A 21,190-nucleotide genomic window follows, 5' to 3' on the forward strand; every position below is an offset into this window, starting at 1 on the left:
TGAGTTACAGACAGACCCTATATATTTGAATATTTGATTGAGCAAACAGTAATGCACGTGTTGACATGTGTGACTGTTAGTGCTGTTAATTATGCCATCCTCTCTTAAAGCAGCTACGAGGAACTGTCATTTTGCCTTGATTTTAGCGGCCCCCTCTGGACAAAAGCGGTACTGTTCTCTCCCGGAATGAAGATTGCATTTCCTGAACACAGAGTCTCCTCCCCCCGCAGCTCGCAGGCATTTAGAAATACTATCTAGAAATCACCAATCGCCTCGCCGATGGTGTCATCTGCTGAAGTAGGTAGGACGTGAGCAGTGTTGGGCGAGTTCCTTTCAAAATGTAATATACTACATATTACTAGTTACTTTCATTTGAAAGTAATAAGTTACTTTACAATATTACTGTCTGTGTAGAGTGACTCGTTACTTATTACACTACTTTTGCATTACTTTCACCAAAACAACTGCAGCGGCAGAACGACATCGCCGCCCCGGGACCATCCCGAAAAATTATTTCAACCGCCTTGAAGTCAGTGTAAACAATCCAAAATTCAAAATGTTATCCTTTATTATTGTCATCTGTAGTGGTTATTTGCATAAGAACACACAATTTGATTAGGGAATTATTGTATCTTCTTTATTTAAATGTGTGCTTTGATTTAAAAAAAAGTAACTCAATTTGTAACTTGAGTTACTTGACAAAGTAACTGGTATAATATTACTGAAATCCTATAAGTAATAAGTTATATTACTGAGTTACTGCTAAAAGTAATATATTACATGTAATATGTTACTTTTGTAATGAGTTACCCCCAACACTGGACGTGAGGCATCGGTATTAAATTGAGACTGCTTCATCATAAGCAGCTAAAAGCTCCTCCGTAGCTGCTTTAACAGAGGCAACCTGCAGACCCTTGGTACTCAGAAGCACTCACCCAGCATGGCAGCGTTGCTCCTGTTCACTGGCTTGGGTGGCGGCAGGGGAGGCTGCTTGGTGACCTGAGGGGTGGACGCAGGGACGAGGGACATTGCGGTTGATGAAGGCTGCAGCTGAGGGTTGGCACCTGCAGAGGAGATGGTCCGAGCAGCCGAGGAGCAGTACTGGTTTGTGGGGTGGTTGGATGATGGGGTGCTGCGTGGTGAACCCTCACTGCCAGGTTCAGGGCTGCTGGAGCTCATCAACCATTTGGGAGGCATGACGGACTGCTTGGGAGGCAGCGGCTCCCGTAAGGTGTCCCGCAACGCATCCGGGTCAGGCATAAAGTGGCTGTCTGACTCTGTGAGAACACAGTAGAACAAGAGATATATTACATCATAAAAGTTAATTCCACAGATGTCATTTCTATTCAAATGAGATTGAGGCAAATTAATTCATCAATTAGATATGAACAATGATCCCAGATTTTTTTTTTTATCTCTCACTGCACTACATTTTAGTTAGATTGCAGTGTATACAAAATGCTCTAAATCAGTGGTCCCCAACCACCGGGCCGCGGACCGGTACCGGGCCGCAACGCATTTGGTATCGGGCCACGAGCCTGGTCCAAAAATAAATAAATATATATATATATATATATATATATATATATATATATATATATATATATATATATATATATATATATATATATATTTTTTTTTATATATATATAAAATATATATATTTTTTTTTACTACAAACATAAATAAACGTCAACTTGAAACTATGTTTCAACTACCACAGCCTATATATCTACCGCCCATATATCTACCGGTCCTATGTTTTTTGTTATTATTAAATTTGACAACCGGTCCACGACTTTTTTTCCCATATCTACCGGTCCGCGGCACAAAAAAGGTTGGGAAACCCCTGCTCTAAAATGGCCCAGCCATTCTTTCAAGTGTGGTACTATCTTTTTCCATTACTGAACGAGTGACATGTTTCATCACATGATGTCTCAACTTCACGGCTATAAATGTTTCAGTTCAGGGACTGAGCAGCGCTCTGTGATAGAGCTCTGCTTTGAGAATCGCTTTATCAGGGGGATCAGCTGTGAAGATAAACAGAGTAGGCGGCTGTAATTACCACCCCGGTCCACCTCCCTCTGCTCAACACGCCCCCCGCACACACACACGCGCGCGCACGCACGCACACGCACACACACACACACACACACACACACACACACACACCCGAGCAGCGCCCACACTACTGTTGTTCCCACGCCATTCCTCAGGGCTGAAGCCCTCAGTACCAGTGTTGGGCAAGTTACTTTCAAAATGTAATATACTACATATTACTAGTTACTTTCATTTGAAAGTAATAAGTTACTTTACAATATTACTTTCTGTGTAGAGTAACTCGTTACTTATTACACTACTTTTGCATTACTTTCACCAAAACGACAGTAGCAGCAGAATGACATCGCCGCCCCGGAACCATCCCGAAAAATAATTTCAACCGCCTTGAAGTCAGTGTAAACAATCCAAAATTCTAAATGTTATTCTTTTCCTTTGTTATTGTCATCTATAGTGGTTATTTGCATAAAAACACACAGTTTGATTAGGAAATGATTGTATCTTTTTTTAAATATGTGCTTTGATTTAATCAAATGTAACTCAATTTGTAACTTGAGTTACTTGACAAAGTAACTGGTATAATATTACTGAAATCCTATAAGTAATATGTTATATTACTGAGTTACTGCTAAAAGTAATATATTACATGTAATATGTTACTTTTGTAATGAGTTACCCCCATCACTGATCGCAGTGATGTCATACAATCAAAGAGGAAATAGTCCAGAGAAAGGGAAAAAGTGAAGATGAAAATGGCAGGGGAGAGAAGACGAGGAGAAGAGAGAAAAAGAAAGAATGTAAAAGGGAGAGGTAAAAGAGTAAAGAAAGTGGAGCCAGGGCCATAGGCACAAAGGTAGTAGTTAACCTTGTGAAGTCCTTGGATTTTAAAGTGTGCTATATAAATTAAATTGATCATTATTATTAGTATTAGTATTATTACCTGCAAATCTGTCAATACTGCAAGAATTAACTCAAGCTTGACGTACGTTTGACATATTCTGTCGGTTGTATTTTTCCCCAATATGTTGTATTATGATGTATTCTTATCTATAGTCTGTTCTCTATAGCTATGACCCGAATTCCACATGTGTCTTATCTTATCGGCGTACTTTTGTACACGGGTATAGAAATAGTGAGGGAATTGTGTGAGGGAAGTGATCGATGGAAACGTGCCATCTATAAACAGATGCAGAAGCACCATTACTTCTCAAAAGTTAACCGCTTTGAGTGACGTCAGTTATCTCTGGCTCTCCACCCATTATCACTGAGCACGCCGTTAGCGTTAAAGGAGAATTTCGTTTTTTTTTTACCTGGACCCATCTCCTGGCAATAATTATGATTTGGCCACTCACCCAGCGATGTCCGCGGCGTTTCTGGCCGTCCTAGCGTTGTTTTGAGATCAATAGCGTCCAAGTCAGTTGTAAAATGGAGCTGATTTGGGGCCAAGTGTGAGCCTGTCTTTCCTGCATCTAAATAGCTATTTTTATTCCCGTTTTCGCCACAATCCATAATAATGTGATCCCTCAACATCCACCAGAGTGATATTTCGCCCCAGGCCATTTCCTGGACTCTCACAGGGAACGCCGCGGACATCGCTGGGTGAGTGGCCAAATCACAATTATTGCCAGGAGATGGGTCCAGGTTAAAAAAAAAACGAAATTCTCCTTTAAGTCAGTTAGCTATGGCTCTTCACCATTGACTGTATATATAAATCTGGACAATGTGAGCTGATTGGGTTTTGATTGGGAGGCTGAATTGGGCACTGCTCTTCACCCACTATCACTGAGCTGACAGCGTTAAGTCAGTTAGCTCTGGCTCTTCACCCATTATCACTGAGCTGACAGCGTTAGCGTTAAGTCAGTTAGCTCTGGCTCTTCACCCATTATCACTGAGCTGACAGCGTTAAGTCAGTTAGCTCTGGCTCTCCACCCATTATCACTGAGCTGACAGTGTTAGCATTAAGTCAGTTAGCTCTGGCTCTTCACCCATTATCACTGAGCTGACAGTGTTAGCATTAAGTCAGTTAGCTCTGGCTCTTCACCCATTATCACTGAGCTGACAGTGTTAGCATTAAGTCAGTTAGCTCTGGCTCTTCACCCATTATCACTGAGCTGACAGCGTTAACGTTAAGTCAGTTAGCTCTGGCTCTCCACCCATTATCACTGAGCTGACAGTGTTAGCGTTAAGTCAGTTAGCTCTGGCTCTCCACCCATTATCACTGAGCTGACAGCGTTAGCATTAAGTCAGTTAGCTCTGGCTCTTCACCCATTATCACTGAGCTGACAGCGTTAGCGTTAAGTCAGTTAGCTCTGGCTCTCCACCCATTATCACTGAGCTGACAGCGTTAGCATCAAGTCAGTTAGCTCTGGCTCTTCACCCATTATCACTGAGCTGACAGCGTTAGCATTAAGTCAGTTAGCTCTGGCTCTCCACCCATTATCACTGAGCTGACAGCGTTAGCATTAAGTCAGTTAGCTCTGGCTCTCCACCCATTATCACTGAGCTGACAGCGTTAGCATTAAGTCAGTTAGCTCTGGCTCTTCACCCATTATCACTGAGCTGACAGCATTAGCATTAAGTCAGTTAGCTCTGGCTCTTCATCCATTATCACTGAGCTGACAGCGTTAGCGTTAAGTCAGTTAGCTCTGGCTCTCCATCCATTATCACTGAGCTGACAGCGTTAGCGTTAAGTCAGTTAGCTCTGGCTCTCCACCCATTATCACTGAGCTGACAGCGTTAGCGTTAAGTCAGTTATCTCTGGCTCTTCACCCATTATCACTGAGCTGACAGCGTTAAGTCAGTTAGCTCTGGCTCTCCACCCATTATCACTGAGCTGACAGCGTTAGCGTTAAGTCAGTTATCTCTGGCTCTCCACCCATTATCACTGAGCTGACAGCGTTAGCGTTAAGTCAGTTATCTCTGGCTCTTCACCCATTATCACTGAGCTGACAGCGTTAGCATTAAGTCAGTTATCTCTGGCTCTTCACCCATTATCACTGAGCTGACAGCTTTAGCATTAAGTCAGTTAGCACTGGCTCTCCACCCATTATCACTGAGCTGACAGCGTTAGCGTTAAGTCAGTTAGCTCTGGCTCTTCACCCATTATCACTGAGCTGACAGCGTTAGCATTAAGTCAGTTAGCACTGGCTCTCCACCCATTATCACTGAGCTGACAGCGTTAGCGTTAAGTCAGTTAGCTCTGGCTCTCCACCCATTATCACTGAGCTGACAGCGTTAGCATTAGGTCAGTTAGCTCTGGCTCTTCACCCATTATCACTGAGCTGACAGCGTTAGTGTTAAGTCAGTTAGCACTGTCTCTCCACCCATTATCACTGAGCTGACAGCGTTAGTGTTAAGTCAGTTAGCTCTGGCTCTCCACCCATTATCACTGAGCTGACAGCGTTAGCGTTAAGTCAGTTAGCTCTGGCTCTTCACCCATAATCACTGAGCTGACAGCGTTAGTGTTAAGTCAGTTAGCACTGGCTCTCCACCCATTATCACTGAGCTGACAGCGTTAGTGTTAAGTCAGTTAGCTCTGGCTCTCCACCCATTATCACTGAGCTGACAGCGTTAGCGTTAAGTCAGTTAGCTCTGGCTCTCCACCCATTATCACTGAGCTGACAGCTTTAGCATTAAGTCAGTTAGCACTGGCTCTCCACCCATTATCACTGAGCTGACAGCGTTAGCGTTAGGTCAGTTAGCTCTGGCTCTCCACCCATTATCATGGCGTTAGCTGATGGCGTTGGCGTTACCGGGCAGTAATGGGTCTACTGATTGTGCCGCATTAATTAGCAGAGGAGAGGAGAGGAGAGGAGAGGAAGAGCTATTCCCTCCTGCTCCTGAATAAGAAGCAGAGCTGGAGCAGGGCTCCTGGGAGCTGACAGGAGCCCGTCTATATCTGGGAACACGGAACACAAGCAGGAAAGAGACAGCGAGGGGGAGGGGGGCAAAATACATGAGAGACGGAACAAGCCACAGCTGTCCCTTAAACATGTACGATGGAGATCAGGTTGTAAAACATACAAGAGAGGGATTTTGTGATCATAGTAGGGATGTTCATTTTGAAAAATTTCCATAATCGAAAATCGGGAAAATTAACGATCAATTATCGATCCTTTTTTTTTTTTTTTTTTTTTTTACAAAATGAATGCCTATGGCAGAAAATACGAAAGACGTGTTCTCCTCAATGAACTCTTTATTTCAATGTGTCTCCTCTCCAACACTCTGCTGTCCCCGGCGCATGCCGGTGTGAATTCCCCATGTTTAAAACAGTTTTGTTGGCACAAAGGCCCGTGCCCAGCCAGAAAACTAGAGACTATATGAAGCTCCACCTCACGTTAGTCGGCTGTGCAATGGAGTGGGGCGAGGAGGAACGAATTCCACCCAAACCTAGTCCAAAAAAAATAATAATAATAAAATAAAATAAAATAATAATAATAACAATAATCGATAAAAATTCCACATGATCGATTCCATTCCTTAACGATCAATTATCGATTTTCAATAACTGATGAACATCCCTAGATCATAGCATTTCACAAGGGGGGGGAAAGAGTTGATGGGACGGGCCTACCTCTGCGTGCCCTGCCCTCCTCAGCGGAGGCGTGCCGGGGGAGGGTGGGCTTCCAGTCCTCTGCAGGCCGACTCCTCCTGCCGTCCTCCGACGGAGCCTTCTGCAGCCCGGGCCTCCTCTGCCCGTCGCTGGGGTGAAGCCTGCCCCCGCCGCGCCTCGCGTCCTCCATCTGGCCCTGGAGCTGACCCTGGAGCTGACCCTGGAGCTGAGCCTGGATCTGACCCTGGAGCTGACCCTGCCAGGCCATGTTGGACTTCCACTCCCCCTCGCTGTGCTGACGTCCCCGTCCCCCATCCCCGTGTTGACGTCCCCCTCCCCCCTCGCCATGCTGACGTCCTCCTCCCGCATCGCCATGCTGACGTCCTCCTCCCCCATCACCATGCTGACGTCCCCCTACCCCATCACCATGCTGACGTCCTCCTCCCCCATCGCCATGCTGACGTCCACCTCCCCGTCCGCCTCCCCCTCCTCTCCGCCCGTCTTCTTGCAGTCCGGTGCCCCTGGAGACCGGAGCTCCGTGCCGGTCTCCGTCCGGGTGAGAGCGTCCCCCCCTGTGGTCCTCTAGCTGAGCGAGCCAAGCCGGGTTCATCCTAAAGTCTACGGCGTCCGGCGGGGGGTGTTTCCCCTGGTCGCTCGGGCTCCTGCAGACGCCGACTTCCACGCCTCCTCCGACCGTGTGGCCGTTCTTCACGTAGGGCTGCTTCAGGTTTTGTGCATCATCAGCTTCTGTCACAGTACAAACACAACATGAGTCCTTGGTCCATAAGAAGATCCATAAGCTAACACTACTTTGAGTCAGCGAGTAAGTGTGTTCGTAAGAAATCCCATCATAATTGGTAGATCTACTCCAGGGGTGCCCAACCAGTCGATCGCGGTCTACTGGTCGACCGCGGACTGACCCCAGGTCGATCCCGAGGGGTGTAAAAAATCGATTATTAAAATAATAATAATAATAATATTAATAATAATAATAATAATAATAATAATAATAATAATCAAATAAAATATAATGGAAGTACCGTATATGGAGTTGTTATTTTAATTATGGATCATAATACAATGCAATTCCAAATGCACTTTTATTTTAAAAGTAGCCACACAGTGAGAAAAAAGAAAGTGAGAAAAAATAAATCATGTATTGGGGAAAAAAAAGTGATGCATCGATTGAAGATGCATCGAGATGCATCGATAATCATAATCGAATCGAATCGTAGCCCTCTGAATCGTAATCGAATCGAATCGTGAGGCCAGTGAAGATTCACAGCCCTAATGTCAAGTGGTTGTGGGACAACGAGAAAGTGTTGTGAGGTTAGTTACTGCAGGCTGGAAACGACGTGTGTGCGTTTGGCGATGTTGAAACTGGACTGGTAGATCTCAGGAGGCTGGCTACTTGAAAAGTAGATCTTGGGTCAAAAAAGGTTGGGCACCCCTGATCTACTCAGTCTGAGAATGTTTTATGGTGGCAGTGGGTGGGCTGACTGTTATAGGGGATTATAATGTATAGATTTTTCTCCCTTGGTGCACCTGTAGGTCATTTCACAGTGGTAAAAAATATTCAGATTGAGAGAAGGTGTCCTTAACCCACAGCCTGTAGTGTGGATAGAAGCTGTGCTTGTTGGTGTGATAAAGGAGCAGCTGTAAGTTTAATAAATCAGTTTCTGCAACAGTGGGGCCAACATTCTCACACACACACACACACACACACACACACACACACACACACACACACACACACACACACACACACACACACACACAAACACACACACACACACACACACACACCTCTCAAAGCAACTTTGCTGCAGGGCACAATTCGTCCCACTTTTGTCTAGCTCTAGTCCCCAGCTCTAGAGAGTGGCATGCCATTTTATATATGATATTAATGTCAGAAAGCAGCGAGGTTCAAGTGAATGGCATTTCTGTCATAATGTACTGAGGGGTTAGAGTGTGTTTACTGTCTGTGTTGGGTGTGATAGTCTTGTCTACAGACTAGTGATGCGCGGGCCGCAGTTATAACCGCGCTGACCGCGGATATCCCGCCCCGCGGGCTGGCCGGATCATAAAAATAAACATTCTGATTAACAGCGGATGGGTTGCGGGCGGTTGAAACGATGTATCATTAATGAGGAACAATAACATTAATTACGTTCCTCTAGTCTATGAACGTATTTTAAGCTACATTTTTCATCAGGCACATTCTTAGTCGCCTATTGGACCCAAACCCAAAGGACCCAAGGCCGTAAACCAAATAGCCATGTGCTAGGTCGCTACGCTCCACTTTTGGTCCATATATGGTCAATGATGTCACCCTCAAAAAGGAGTCTCCGCTGAAGACGTGTTTGAAGAGAAGACGGTTTGTATTTTCCCATACAATGAGGCAATCCAGTAAACCAGTGATTCCCAACCTGTGGGCCGCGGCCCCCTGGTGGGCCGCGAAGGTATTGCAAGTGGGCCGCCAAATCATTTCCAAAAAAGTATGATTTTTGGAAAAAAAAAAAAAAAAAAAAAAATTGGAAAGATTTTGAAAAATCATACTTGAAAAAGTATGATTTTTGTTTCTTTGATGTTATTGCTTTTGCTTGAATTGAAGTTTCATCTTTACATCATCTTTATATTGGGTTTGTGTTTATTTGTAACCCTATCGATTTAATGGGCTTTCTTCTGATATTTGGATTTTGTTTGGATCTGATATTGGATGTCAAATTGTTATGAGAATGCATTTTTCCATTGTTGAAGGATACCGTTATTTATTAATCATTTGTTAATTAGCCTGTTACAGACAGCCCCTTGCTTGTCATTTCTGACATCTGTGTGGTGCTGATGGACAGCTCCTTGAATGATTGGTGTGTGTGAGTGTGTGTGTGTGTGTGTGTGTGTGTGTGTGTGTGTGTGTGTGTGTGTGTCTGTGTGTGTGTGTGTGTGCGTGTGTGTGTGTATGTGTGTGTGTGTGTGGACAGCTCCTTGAAAACTGTAATACTGAAGGTGTTGCAACATGTTACAGGTGCTGTGTTAGTGACTGTGGAGCTTCCAACATGTTTCTCCTGTATTCAGTTCAGTCCTTTATGTTCAATTTTCAATAAAAAAGTGCTCTGAGAACGCATTATATGGCCTTTGTATTTATGGGGTCGGAGGTGGGCCGCGAACATTTTTGAGACATAAAAGTGGGCCCTGAGTTGGAAAAGGTTGGGAACCACTGCAGTAAACTAAACTTAAAGCTATAGCATTAGCCGAGTAAGCTACATGAGGGCAAGTGGTGGACTGGACATAATACAGGATGGAAGTTTTTTAAGTCTTGGACTCGAGCGATCGCACCAACGGCAGCAGAAACCGTAAGTTCGCTCCTTTTATAGCGTTGTGAAATGTCGGGCGCGGATCTATAAATAGTATGAAATAATTTGCGCGGATTTATGGCGGGCGGACGGTTCATGCATACACGTGGATTTGGATGGCATAAAAGCTCATCCGTGCATCTCTATTACAGACACAGTCGTGCAGAGAGATCAGATGCAGATCAGATCACGGCAGTGCTCTTACCGTTGTCCGGAACCTCTTTCAGCACTCCTTGTTCTATAAGCTCCTGCCTCGTACGCCTCATCGACATCTGTCTCTCCAGAACTGCAGTCAACACACAGAATTTAAGACCACACATTTACCTTCTGACTTTTCTCTTTCAAGATCTCCGTGATAAATATATATATATATATATTGGTGTAAGGTAGGTCAAATGTGTGACACCATGATCCAGAATCCAAAGAGACAAGTTTACAAACCAATCGGCAAGACATTGTGCACTGCTAGCAACATATCGACTGAACACATTCATTTACACCTGGCGTTAACATGCATTTTCTGTGATCAGATTGCAATCAGATTGTGTTTTATCACTTGAAATGCCAGGTGTAAAACACCCCCAAAACGCATTGAAGAAGGATCGCAATCTGATCGGCCAAACCACCTCCGGAGGTGGTCAGGGATGCATTGTGTACACATTGAACACAAGTGTAAATGCAATGTGTCCTCTCAATCTGGATACAGCAACTTTATGCGGATTGAGAGGACAACCATTTCTGCCATCTGATTGCAATCTGATTTCAGAAAATGCATGTTAACGCCAGGTGTAAATGGAATCAGGCTGAAGTGATAAAATACAATCTGATTGCAATCTGATGGCAATAAACGCATGTTAACGCCAGGTGTAAATGGCCTCAGAGACAGAGAGCGAAACACCAGGGAATGAAAACACACACACAGGAATCTTGATGAACGCCGTCTAGAACACGTGACCGGTGAGAATGGGGGGTTTTCACGCTACAACAAACAATGAGATGTGAAGAACACAAACCTTCTGAAGTTTCCTTAAACTGATCGCTGCTTTTCTTCTTGCGCCACTTCCACGGTTTGAAGATCTTGCCCAGGGTGGAGAACTTGCCCTTGCGCTTGGGTGGAGGGGTGCCATCGCCCGTGCTGCCGCCCCCCTCTCCCGCCGGTGTGCTGTGCTGCTGCTCAACTTCATCATCTAAACATGGGCAAAGAAATAATGATCTTTTAAACCAACCGTTTTAAAAGCGTCAACAGGGTTTGTGCAACATAAAACTAGAGCCTGACCGATAATATCGCTCCACCGATATTATCGGTCGATATGTTGGCCGATATTGCAGATCTTTTTTTATTTTGCATTTTTTTAAGTTAAGCATGTTGTGTATATTTGATCTTTTTTCTTAACTCAAGTTATATTTTATATTTGTTCTATTTGTGTTTTTGTATTGCTAGTTATTTATAATTATTAAATTCCCAGTGAAGTTTACCGTTTCATTGCATTGATGCCATTTTGGACAATAAAGTTTATTGATAAGCTGTAAAATATCCTCCCTACATTACATATTTCAATTCATGTCAACTCATATCAGGCACCCCAGCCTGGCTCTCTCGTGAGGGAGAAATCCACAAACGCTACGGATTAGCCTCCCGAAAATCTGTGTAAACATCGGCGCGGCCTGGGGTCCTTCAGGCTAGAGCAAGGTGCTCATCGCAGGCGAATGACGTGCAGCGCACAGGCCTTCTTGAGGCATCCTCTCTGCCCATGGTACGCCATGATGGCATGGTAGGATTGCCTTCTTTACCAGGGAGGGTCTGGTGAGACGAAGGAGGAGCGCGGCCGGGAAAACCACAGGGCCTGAGCCTCCATGCACCGAAGGGTCTTTCAATACTGCGGTGTAGCACTAACTCTATTGGGCGTGATCAACCCTTCCGCGGGCGACGTTGCAGACAGAGTAGGAAGGCTGATCCGTGAGCGGCTGCTTCTGGGATGCGGGTCGGGGTCTTAATCGGCCTCGGCTGGGTCTACTGGGCGAGGGTGTATGATGTATGACAGACCCGAAACACCTTACGACCCCAGCTAACATCACTGATGACGCGTCCCAGCGCATGCCGAAGTATGTATTTTGAATTATATCTTTGTCAAGTGTTTGATATTTGAGGGATCATTGCAAAAAAATCTTGTAATATAATGTGTATATATAATATATGAATATCGGCCGATATATCGATGTCGGAATTTTTTTACTCCCTAATATCGGTATCGGTATCGGGCTCAAAACTCCAGTATGGGTCGGGCTCTACATAAAACAAGACAGAAACATGCTAAATAGAGGAGGATAGAGCCACAGATCACAGCCGTCAACAGACATGAGATTCCACTTCAAACTGATCCGCCTCGTTAAAGAGCAGAAGATAGCTGTGCTCATTAAAGCCTGTTATTAGCTTTAGCTGTTAGCTCTCGGGGGGACTGGGTGTGCTTTGGCAGGGTGGTGCTGCTGACAGCTCAGGACTCCTCCACATTATCCACACCGTCAACAGGAGAGAGGTCTGATGCTGGCCTACAGCCACAACTTCCCACAGTCAAGTGCTGCTCACATTCCTGGGCTGGATGGAGACTAGTGGTGGGAGAGGAGAATGCTGCCTTATCAGCCGTTCAGCCATGACGTTGCTTTATAGAGACGCACACACACACACATGGGTACGATCACACACAGTAGCAGACAGACCAGAGCCTCATCAGACATTCACACAACTCAAACACAACACAGACTTATTCATGAACCTCCCACCTCCCCAATTATGTCACATTACAGTAAGAGCAGCTGCCCCCCCCCATCATACATCAGTTTACAGTAGCAGCAGTTGGACTCACTGTATGTGTATATATATATATACATACATATACATATATATACACATATACACACACACACACACACACACACACACACACACAGATATATATACATTATATATATATATATATATATTATACTGGCATTATACTGTACATACTCATTACATTAATGTATCATAGAGGCCATTTACACCTGGCGTTAACATGTGTTTTCTGTGATCACATTGCAATCAGATTGCGGGGTACACACATGTTAAATTTTTCTCAATTTGAAAGATAACTATGCATGTCGAGAAAGTGGCAGTTTGTCCTGAAACTGAAACGTAAGGTTTAGTTTTGTCAATAAACTACATCTCGTGTCGCACATTATACGTCACACCATCAACAACGTGGACTGGCGATGGAGAGACGTCACTTATGCGACTGGTTGTGCGTCGTACTTTCTGATTTATAACTTAGGCCATGTTCACATTACAGGCAAATCCGATTTGCTGCTAAAGTCATAGTCATCAGACCTCTATATGCAGGCCATGTTCAGACTAGGAGGCCAAATCTGATTTGTGAACTTTAGTGACCTCTTAATGATTCTATCCAGATTGGTTTTATGAGTCTGGACGCTCCAAGTCTGATTTGTGTCACTTGTCCCAAACCACATATGGAGGTCTGGACACACAGATCCGACTTGAACACTTGCCCAAATCAGATTTGTGGCAGTGCAGACACACTCCCAAATCAGATTTGGGAAACCAATCAAGATAATGATGATTAATGACTTTATCAGCAAATCGGATTTACCTGTAATGTGAACATGGCCTTAGAGTGCCACAGTCTTACCACAAAATGCGACTTTCTTGACTTGCACAGTTATCTTTTAAATTGACAAAATGTAACATGTGTACCCCGTGTGGCACAATTCAAATGTCCGTCTCCGTTCATCACTGTTGTATTCTTTCTGACGCTGGTACAGTAAGTGACGTTCACTTTGCCTCTCTATTGATGTGCATACAGTATACTTACACTAAGTCAAATCCCTCGTATGTAATCTGATTACCTGCTGTGGCAATAAAAGTGATTCTGATTCTGAAGATGTAATTGAAGGCCTGAAGTCTGCGACTGAATGCATTCTGGGTAGGGATGTCCGATATTAACGGCCTACCGATATTATCGGCCGATATTAGCATAAAAAATTCATATCGGAAAATATCGGTATCGGTTTTCATGCCGATATTTTTTTTTTTTTTTTTTTGTATACAGGGGGAGTCTCACTGAGAGCAATGCTCTCTTTTTCAGGAGTGCCCTGTTCACATTCACGCACACATTCATACCTGGAAGTTGACCAGTACAACCACAGTCTGATCTGTTGGCCACTGAGCAGCTCCACTGGAGCAGTTGGGGTTAAGGGCCTTGCTCAAGGGCACCTCAGTGGTGGTAATGAGGGAGGGGCAAGCGCTGCCTTTTCACTTTCCCCACCCAGATTTATCCTGCCGGTCCCGGGGATTGAACCGACGACCTTCTGGTCACAAGCTCGCTTCTCTAAACCGTTGGGCCCATCACTGCCCCAATAACACTTACAACTTTAACACAACATGCATATTATATAAACTCTTCAGCTACATTAAGCTACATTATGTAACTTGTTACCTGAGATTTTGGTGGAAAAAAAAAGCCCGCTTATATCGGTATCGGTTGATATCGGTTGATATCGGTATCGGAAATTAAGAGTTGGACATTATCGGATATCGGTAAAAAAGCCAATATCGAACATCCCTAATTCTGGGTAGATATTCTTGGCCGGGTGATTGACAAGCCCGACTGACAGGGTGCTGAGCTCAGGAGGACATTTCAAACACCGGCTCTAAGAGCCAGCTCTCTCAAGGCTGGGCTGCTGTGTTCAGCAAAGACAAAATATTTACCAGCAGAGAGAGAATAGGGGTCCGGTCGGTGCCAAACATGCAGTCGCATGCACAGGATGTCTCTGCGACAACACCGCCTCACAGTCTCATTCCCACAACAATATGCTCCAAACACAATAACTAACAGTACAATACTGACCAGAACATAAGGAGAATAATAATGTCATACTTCCATTCCTGTAGTAGAGAAATTCCTCTTTTCACTTGACCCCCCCCCCCACACACACACACACACAGGGATTCAGTATCTTGCTCAAGGGCACATCGGCAGGGCGGATGCTCGCTGACACAGAGTTGAACCCAGGTTGTGCAGTTGCAGAACGGTCTCTCCCCACCCACCACCCCCAATGTTGCGTCACGGAAAAATCTGTTTCCTTGTTTTTTTATTTGGGCTTGCTGAACATTTGCATACTAATTAAAACGACGACCCTTCGGGTCTATGAAACCTACAAAACTGCTCAATTCAAAAATGGTGTAATTTCATGCATGGCGGTCAATGTAACTCTTATGTCCTGAAAAGTTAAATTATTCCACAAGGCTTTTTCAACTAACACATTTATAGGCTGGCTTGAAGATTTTGACAATGACTACGTTTACATGCGCACAATATTCCCGCTTTTTGCCCATATTCGGAAAATGACAATATTCCGACTAAATGAATAATTCACTAATATTCCCGTTTACATGCAGCCGTAGCTCGCCCTCCCCGACACGTGAGGGAGGGGGGGGAGAGAGAGATGCAGGTAGGGGGAGTTTTTCTGTTGAGAATAAACAAGAGTAGCACTATTCTTACGAGCATCACTTGGTCCATTTCAGGAGCAGCTTTGCTGCTGAAAAGTTTGGTGTTGCGCATCCAAGTCTTTCAGAAAAAGTAGGCTAGTAGCCTACGTTATTACCTCGCAGGCTCGCAAGCATTGTGGACTTCCGTGGGCACTGGGCACTATAGGCTACTCTCTCTCTCTCTCTTTAAATCGATGTTTCTCATCTCCTCCCGATCAGAAATGTCTGCTTTTCTTTTTGCATGCCAGAGATGATGGATTATTATGATTATATCGCCTCTTCTAGAGCTTTCTAGCACACATCAGTTGACCGCAAACGGGCAGCATGCGTCGCAAACTGCAGTAAAAACCCTGATTGAGACGCATATTCCGAATGCGCTGTATACATGATCAAAGAATCCTCCGAAAACCCGAATAATACTGGAATAACCCACACGTCTTAATCGGAAAATGCTAAATTCGGAAAAAGGGCAAATTCGGAAAATGCAACTGGAATATGCCGTTTACATGACCCGTATCAAATTCAGAATATTGTCATTTTCCGGATAATAGTGGAATATTGTGTGCATGTAAACGTAGTCACTGTGACACTGGTCTAACCTGGAAGAGGGCTGCTTGGTGTCCAGCGTCCACGGTAGCGGGACCTGAAGCAGCACGCCATGATGAAGCAAGGAGCAAAACCAACTGTCCCGTATAGAGAACCAACAATCTCTCAAGGAGAAGAAGAGGCCAGAACGCCTGTTTGCATTAAGAGCCACAGAGGGCGCTCTTCCAAACTACAGCAGAACGGCTCCGAGTTCAAGGGTCATGTCCGAGCCGTGGAAACCCGGCTTATACTGGCGGGATAGAAATGTGAGGATTCAGATAGAAATGTGAGGATTCAGACCAGCCACCGTAACATCCAGATTAAGCATTGCTTAAGGGCCTGTGTCCACCTAGCGTCTTTTTTTCTGACCGTTAAACGCTGGAAGTACGCCGAGAAGCGCCGATCTCAGCGCACAATTAACATCTGAAACTAACGTTAGTTCAGTGCGGTAGTAGCTTGATAGCTGACGGCTAACATTAGCAAAAACAACACACATACAGTGATTTAGCTCAACACTCACCAGAAATATTAAGTGTCTAGCCAATCTGCTCCCATAATTGAGCCTTTATGTCTCTGTTAAGATAGTTTCTCCATATGATTATTAGTTGCCAGAAAAGGAGCAACAACCGACACCAGCGTCTTTCTGAAAAGTTAAAATATTTTCAGCTGGGAGTCGGGCGCACAAAAACGCCGGAGCGCTGTGAAAATAAGACGCTGGGGGCGCTGCGCACTTTCTCTAGACGTCCGTGTGCGCCGTCCGCATACGCTCTCCCCCCCATTGGAAACGACTGAGAATAGACGCCGGAGCTGATGAAAAGACGCTAGGTGGACACAGGCCCTGAGGCAAGCTCCTTGTGATCCACAGAAGCCAGCTTCGTAGACAGCAGATTGTTCTGTCAGAGAGAGAGAGAGAGAGAGAGAGAGCCTGTGACAGAGAGTGGGGGGCTCAGCTGAAGCCAGTGAAGCAGGATGAAGAGCTGGCGCACTCCAACACCCAGCAGATGATGATGATCAGACCACTCGGTCCATCCAGATCCAGCGGGACTCCTCCGTATGAAAAGTTGACCGTATCCTTGGGCGACTAGTCGTCGTCAATGAAGCGCATCTGCTCGCTCAAACCAAAAAAAGTAGATCCAACTCAATCAAGGATATTCAGGAGAGCTGTCCGGGGGGGGTCCACTCGGAAAAAGATTCTTCAGGGAGTACAGAGAGAAGCTCTCCATCGTTTCAAGAGGAGCGAGTAGAGGTCCAGGCACTCACAGCTGTAGTGTGAGTGGGAGGAGAGGGTAAAAAAGAGCTAGAGTACAAAGAGGAAAAGGCACAGGCGTTATGGAGGGGGGCAGCCTGGAAACACGGAGAGGAAACGTGCACTCCACCCTGATCCTAACTGTGACCGAGGAACAAAGACAACCTCCTCTTCCCCCCCTCACAGCCCGCTGTTACTGCTCATGGAAACAGTGCTGTGACAACAACCAGGCAAAACTAATCAACAACCGAGACTGGATCAATATTCAGATTCTGCCGCCCGATATAAAACAGAGGAGCTTTTCATTCAGGGGAACGAGTCAAATTCTACTAGTCATGCTGTCTAAGCAGCAACGTTGCCTAGATAAGGCGTACCAATCAGTAAACGGGGCCTGAAGTGTGTGTGTGTGTGTAGGGGGGTGGGAGGGGGGGCTCTGACGTCCCCCCCCCCCCCCCCCCCCGTCCTGAAGCCACACCTACCTACCGCTCCGTCAGAAATCTCCTGTCCCGCCCCCACACTCTCTGTCAGAGCACAGAGAGCACAGATTTTTCTCCATACCTCATGATTTACTGGGTCACGGCAGGGCCGGTCAGGTGAGCATGTGTTGTTGTGAAGATCCCGGGCCTACAGCTAGTCTGCTAGCCAGTAGGGGTGGGGGGAGAAAATCGATACACCATAGTATCGCGATATTTTGCCTGACGATATTGTATCGATATTTGGACGCCAAGTATCGATATAAAAAAAAAAAAAATGTTTTTTGCAGGCCATGCCATGCCAAGTACAGTAGTCCACAGACACATCCAGTTAAGGTGGACTGTAAGTAGACTGTAACAAACAGTTCAGTTTGTCAGGTGCATGCAACTATGACATGACTTTATGAAAGTTGTTGGTCTGTCTACTTGACAATGTTGCTGCAATAAAATGGTTGAAGTCAGATGTACAGACTGGAAAATTGTTCTTATATAAACCAGATGTTGACAAAGTTTTCCTTTGGGGACATCATTTGCAGTTGAAAAAGTAAGACATCGCAATATATCGAAATATGGCAATATTCAATATATCGCAATATCGGCGATATCGCAATACTATCGTATCGTGACTCAAGTATCGTTTTAGTATCGTATCGTGGGCATCTGGTGATTCCCACCCCTACTAGCCAGGCCATCCTGATCACTTACATAACAGTCTGCTTCCATGGGGCTGCCACTGTTGGGAAATAGCTCATTATAAACAGTATCGTTGCCAGGGCAGATTATGAAATGTAAATCGACTTAATTGGACAAAACAAAGAGGTTATAATCGCTATGAACGTTTCTCGTGGGAATCTTATGCAAAACTAAATGCATCCCAAACATGTAACACACCCGCAGTAAAATAACTGCAAGTCAAAATAAATACCATTAAATGTTTGACTCTGTTAATGAAAATTCAATACTACTTTGTCAAACTCAAGGTCAACGTTCTACACTTGCAGATTACGCCTCAGTCTGTACAATTTCCAACAATCCCACAGAAAAGTATTTCCAACGTCTTATTTGACTCGGTAAATATGGAGGCATGTGCACCCGCTCATATTGTCCTATGCACTGTAATCAGTGTTGGCGGTAACTCATTACAAAAGTAACATATTACATGTAATATATTACTTTTAGCAGTAACTCAGTAATATAACTTATTACTTGTAGGATTTCAGTAATATTATACCGGTTACTTTGTCAAGTAACTGAAGTTACAAATTGAGTTGAACTTTTAAAAATCAAAGCACATATTTAAATAAAGATACAATTATTTCCTAATCAAACTGTGTGTTTCTATGCAAATAACCACTATAGATGACAATAACAAAGGAAAAGAATAACATTTAGAATTTTGGATTGTTTACACTGACTTCAAGGCGGCTGACATTATTTGAAATAATTTTTCGGGATGGTTCCGGGGCGGCGATGTCATTCTGCTGCTGCTGTTGTTTTGGTAAAAGTAATGCAAAAGTAGTGTAATAAGTAACGAATTACTCTACACAGACGGTAATATTGTAAAGTAACTTATTACTTTCAAATGAAAGTAACTAGTAATATGTAGTATATTACATTTTGAAAGTAACTTGCCCAACACTGCACTGTAATACAAATAAGTGCGCCACACCATGCACCAGTGTGCAAAAACACAGCTGAGATTCTTCCACCTGATCCCGGAGATTTAACATTCCTTATGGTGGTGAAAGACAGGACGGGGGGGTGAGCGGTTGAGCGGAAGGGTACAGTACAATGATTACACAATCCTACCACTTATCTACACTCTCCCTCACTGAATGACTACAGGTTCAGAGAGCGACAAAATAAGACGACTAACCACTCCGTGCCATGTCTGTTTACCGGGGTAAGAATGTGTTGCACAGGACGCACGGAGCCTTGCGTTAAAGAGAGAAACTCACCGCCGTCGGTGTGTTGTTGTTGTTGTGGGTCCTGAGCTGCTGGGGTCTGCCGATGAAGGCTCTGTCCCATGATCCAGCCCCCTGAGGGGCCCTCTCTCCCTGTCCTGTACCCAGAAATATGCACCCTAAACTGGGCAGGAGAGGGGTCACCACACCTGCCTTGATCAACACTGTCTCCTGGCCTCCTCCACCATCTCAGGTCTTCCCGTCTGCGTTTCTGCCTGTCTTCCTTTTCCTAATACGCCTTTTCAGTTCGGCCCTTCCCCTCTCACCCTCCCCTCTCTCCCCTCTCCCTCCCCTCTCTTCCAATCTCCTTAAGACCTTCCCTCCTTCCAGGAGCTGTAGTCCCTCTCTCCCTCCTCGCTCGCTGACCCTCCCCTCCTCCCTCCAGGAGCTGTAGTCCCTCTCTCCCTCCTCGCTCGCTGACCCTCCCCTCCTCCCTCCAGGAGCTGTAGTCCCTCTCCCCCTCACTCACTGACCCTCCCCTCCTCCCTCCAGGAGCTGTAGTCCCTCTCCCTCCTCGCTCACTGACCCTCCCCTCCTCCCTCCAGGAGTTGTAGTCCCTCTCTCCCCCTCCCTCGCTGACCCTCCCCTCCTTGGCTCATAGAACAGGTCAGCATTCAGTGAAGGATGCCGACCATTCCAGGGAGAAAGACTGGTTGTGTTTTCAATTTGATGTGTGTGCGGTGTGGGATGTGTGTGTTTATGTGTGCGGGTGCAGCGGATTGTATGTGGTGTAGCGTAAGTGTGTACATCTGTGTGTGTGTGCACGTGTGTGTGTGTGCACGTGTGTGTGTGTGTGTGTGTGTGTGTGTGTGTGAGTGCGTGCACGTGCGTTGAAGGGCTACAGAGAAAGAGATCTTAAGTGACTCATGTGATCTCAATGCTCTGATCTAGGTCAGAGACTTTAAACCCCCCCCCCCTCCTCCTAGACCTTAGACTGGCTTTAGACCACACCCCCCCCCCACATAGACCTTAGACTGGCTTTAGACCACACCCCCCCCCCACATAGACCTTAGACTGGCTTTAGACCACCCCCCCCCCACATAGACCTTAGACTGGCTTTAGACCACATACCCCCCCACATAGACCTTAGACTGGCTTTAGACCACATACCCCCCCACATAGACCTTAGACTGGCTTTAGACCACACCCCCCCCCCCACATAGACCTTAGACTGGCTTTAGACCACCCCCCCCCCACATAGACCTTAGACTGGCTTTAGACCACATACCCCCCCACATAGACCTTAGACTGGCTTTAGACCACACACACCCCCCCCCCCACATAGACCTTAGACTGGCTTTAGACCACATACCCCCCCACATAGACCTTAGACTGGCTTTAGACCACACACACCCCCCCCCCACATAGACCTTAGACTGGCTTTAGACCACCTCCCCCCACATAGACCTTAGACTGGCTT

At 45.4% G+C, this 21,190-nt stretch overlaps 1 protein-coding gene across 1 annotated transcript in view; it reads right to left on the reverse strand.

Annotated features, from left to right (window-relative positions):
• Positions 1–19,834, reverse strand: part of phactr4b (phosphatase and actin regulator 4b) — a gene marked incomplete at its 5' end in the record, with an annotated part of 43,488 nt that extends 23,654 nt beyond the window's left edge. The window contains 5 exons of the mRNA XM_083662663.1: positions 936–1,277; positions 6,632–7,357; positions 10,169–10,249; positions 10,977–11,150; positions 19,765–19,834. Of these exons, the coding sequence (XP_083518789.1) occupies positions 936–1,277; positions 6,632–7,357; positions 10,169–10,249; positions 10,977–11,150; positions 19,765–19,834 (1,393 nt within the window). The remainder of the gene's footprint in view (positions 1–935; positions 1,278–6,631; positions 7,358–10,168; positions 10,250–10,976; positions 11,151–19,764) is intronic.
• Between the last annotated feature and the right edge of the window lie 1,356 nt (positions 19,835–21,190).

The sequence above is a fragment of the Poromitra crassiceps genome, assembly GCF_964638095.1.
Source record: "Poromitra crassiceps genome assembly, chromosome: 29".
NCBI lineage: Eukaryota > Metazoa > Chordata > Actinopteri > Beryciformes > Melamphaidae > Poromitra > Poromitra crassiceps.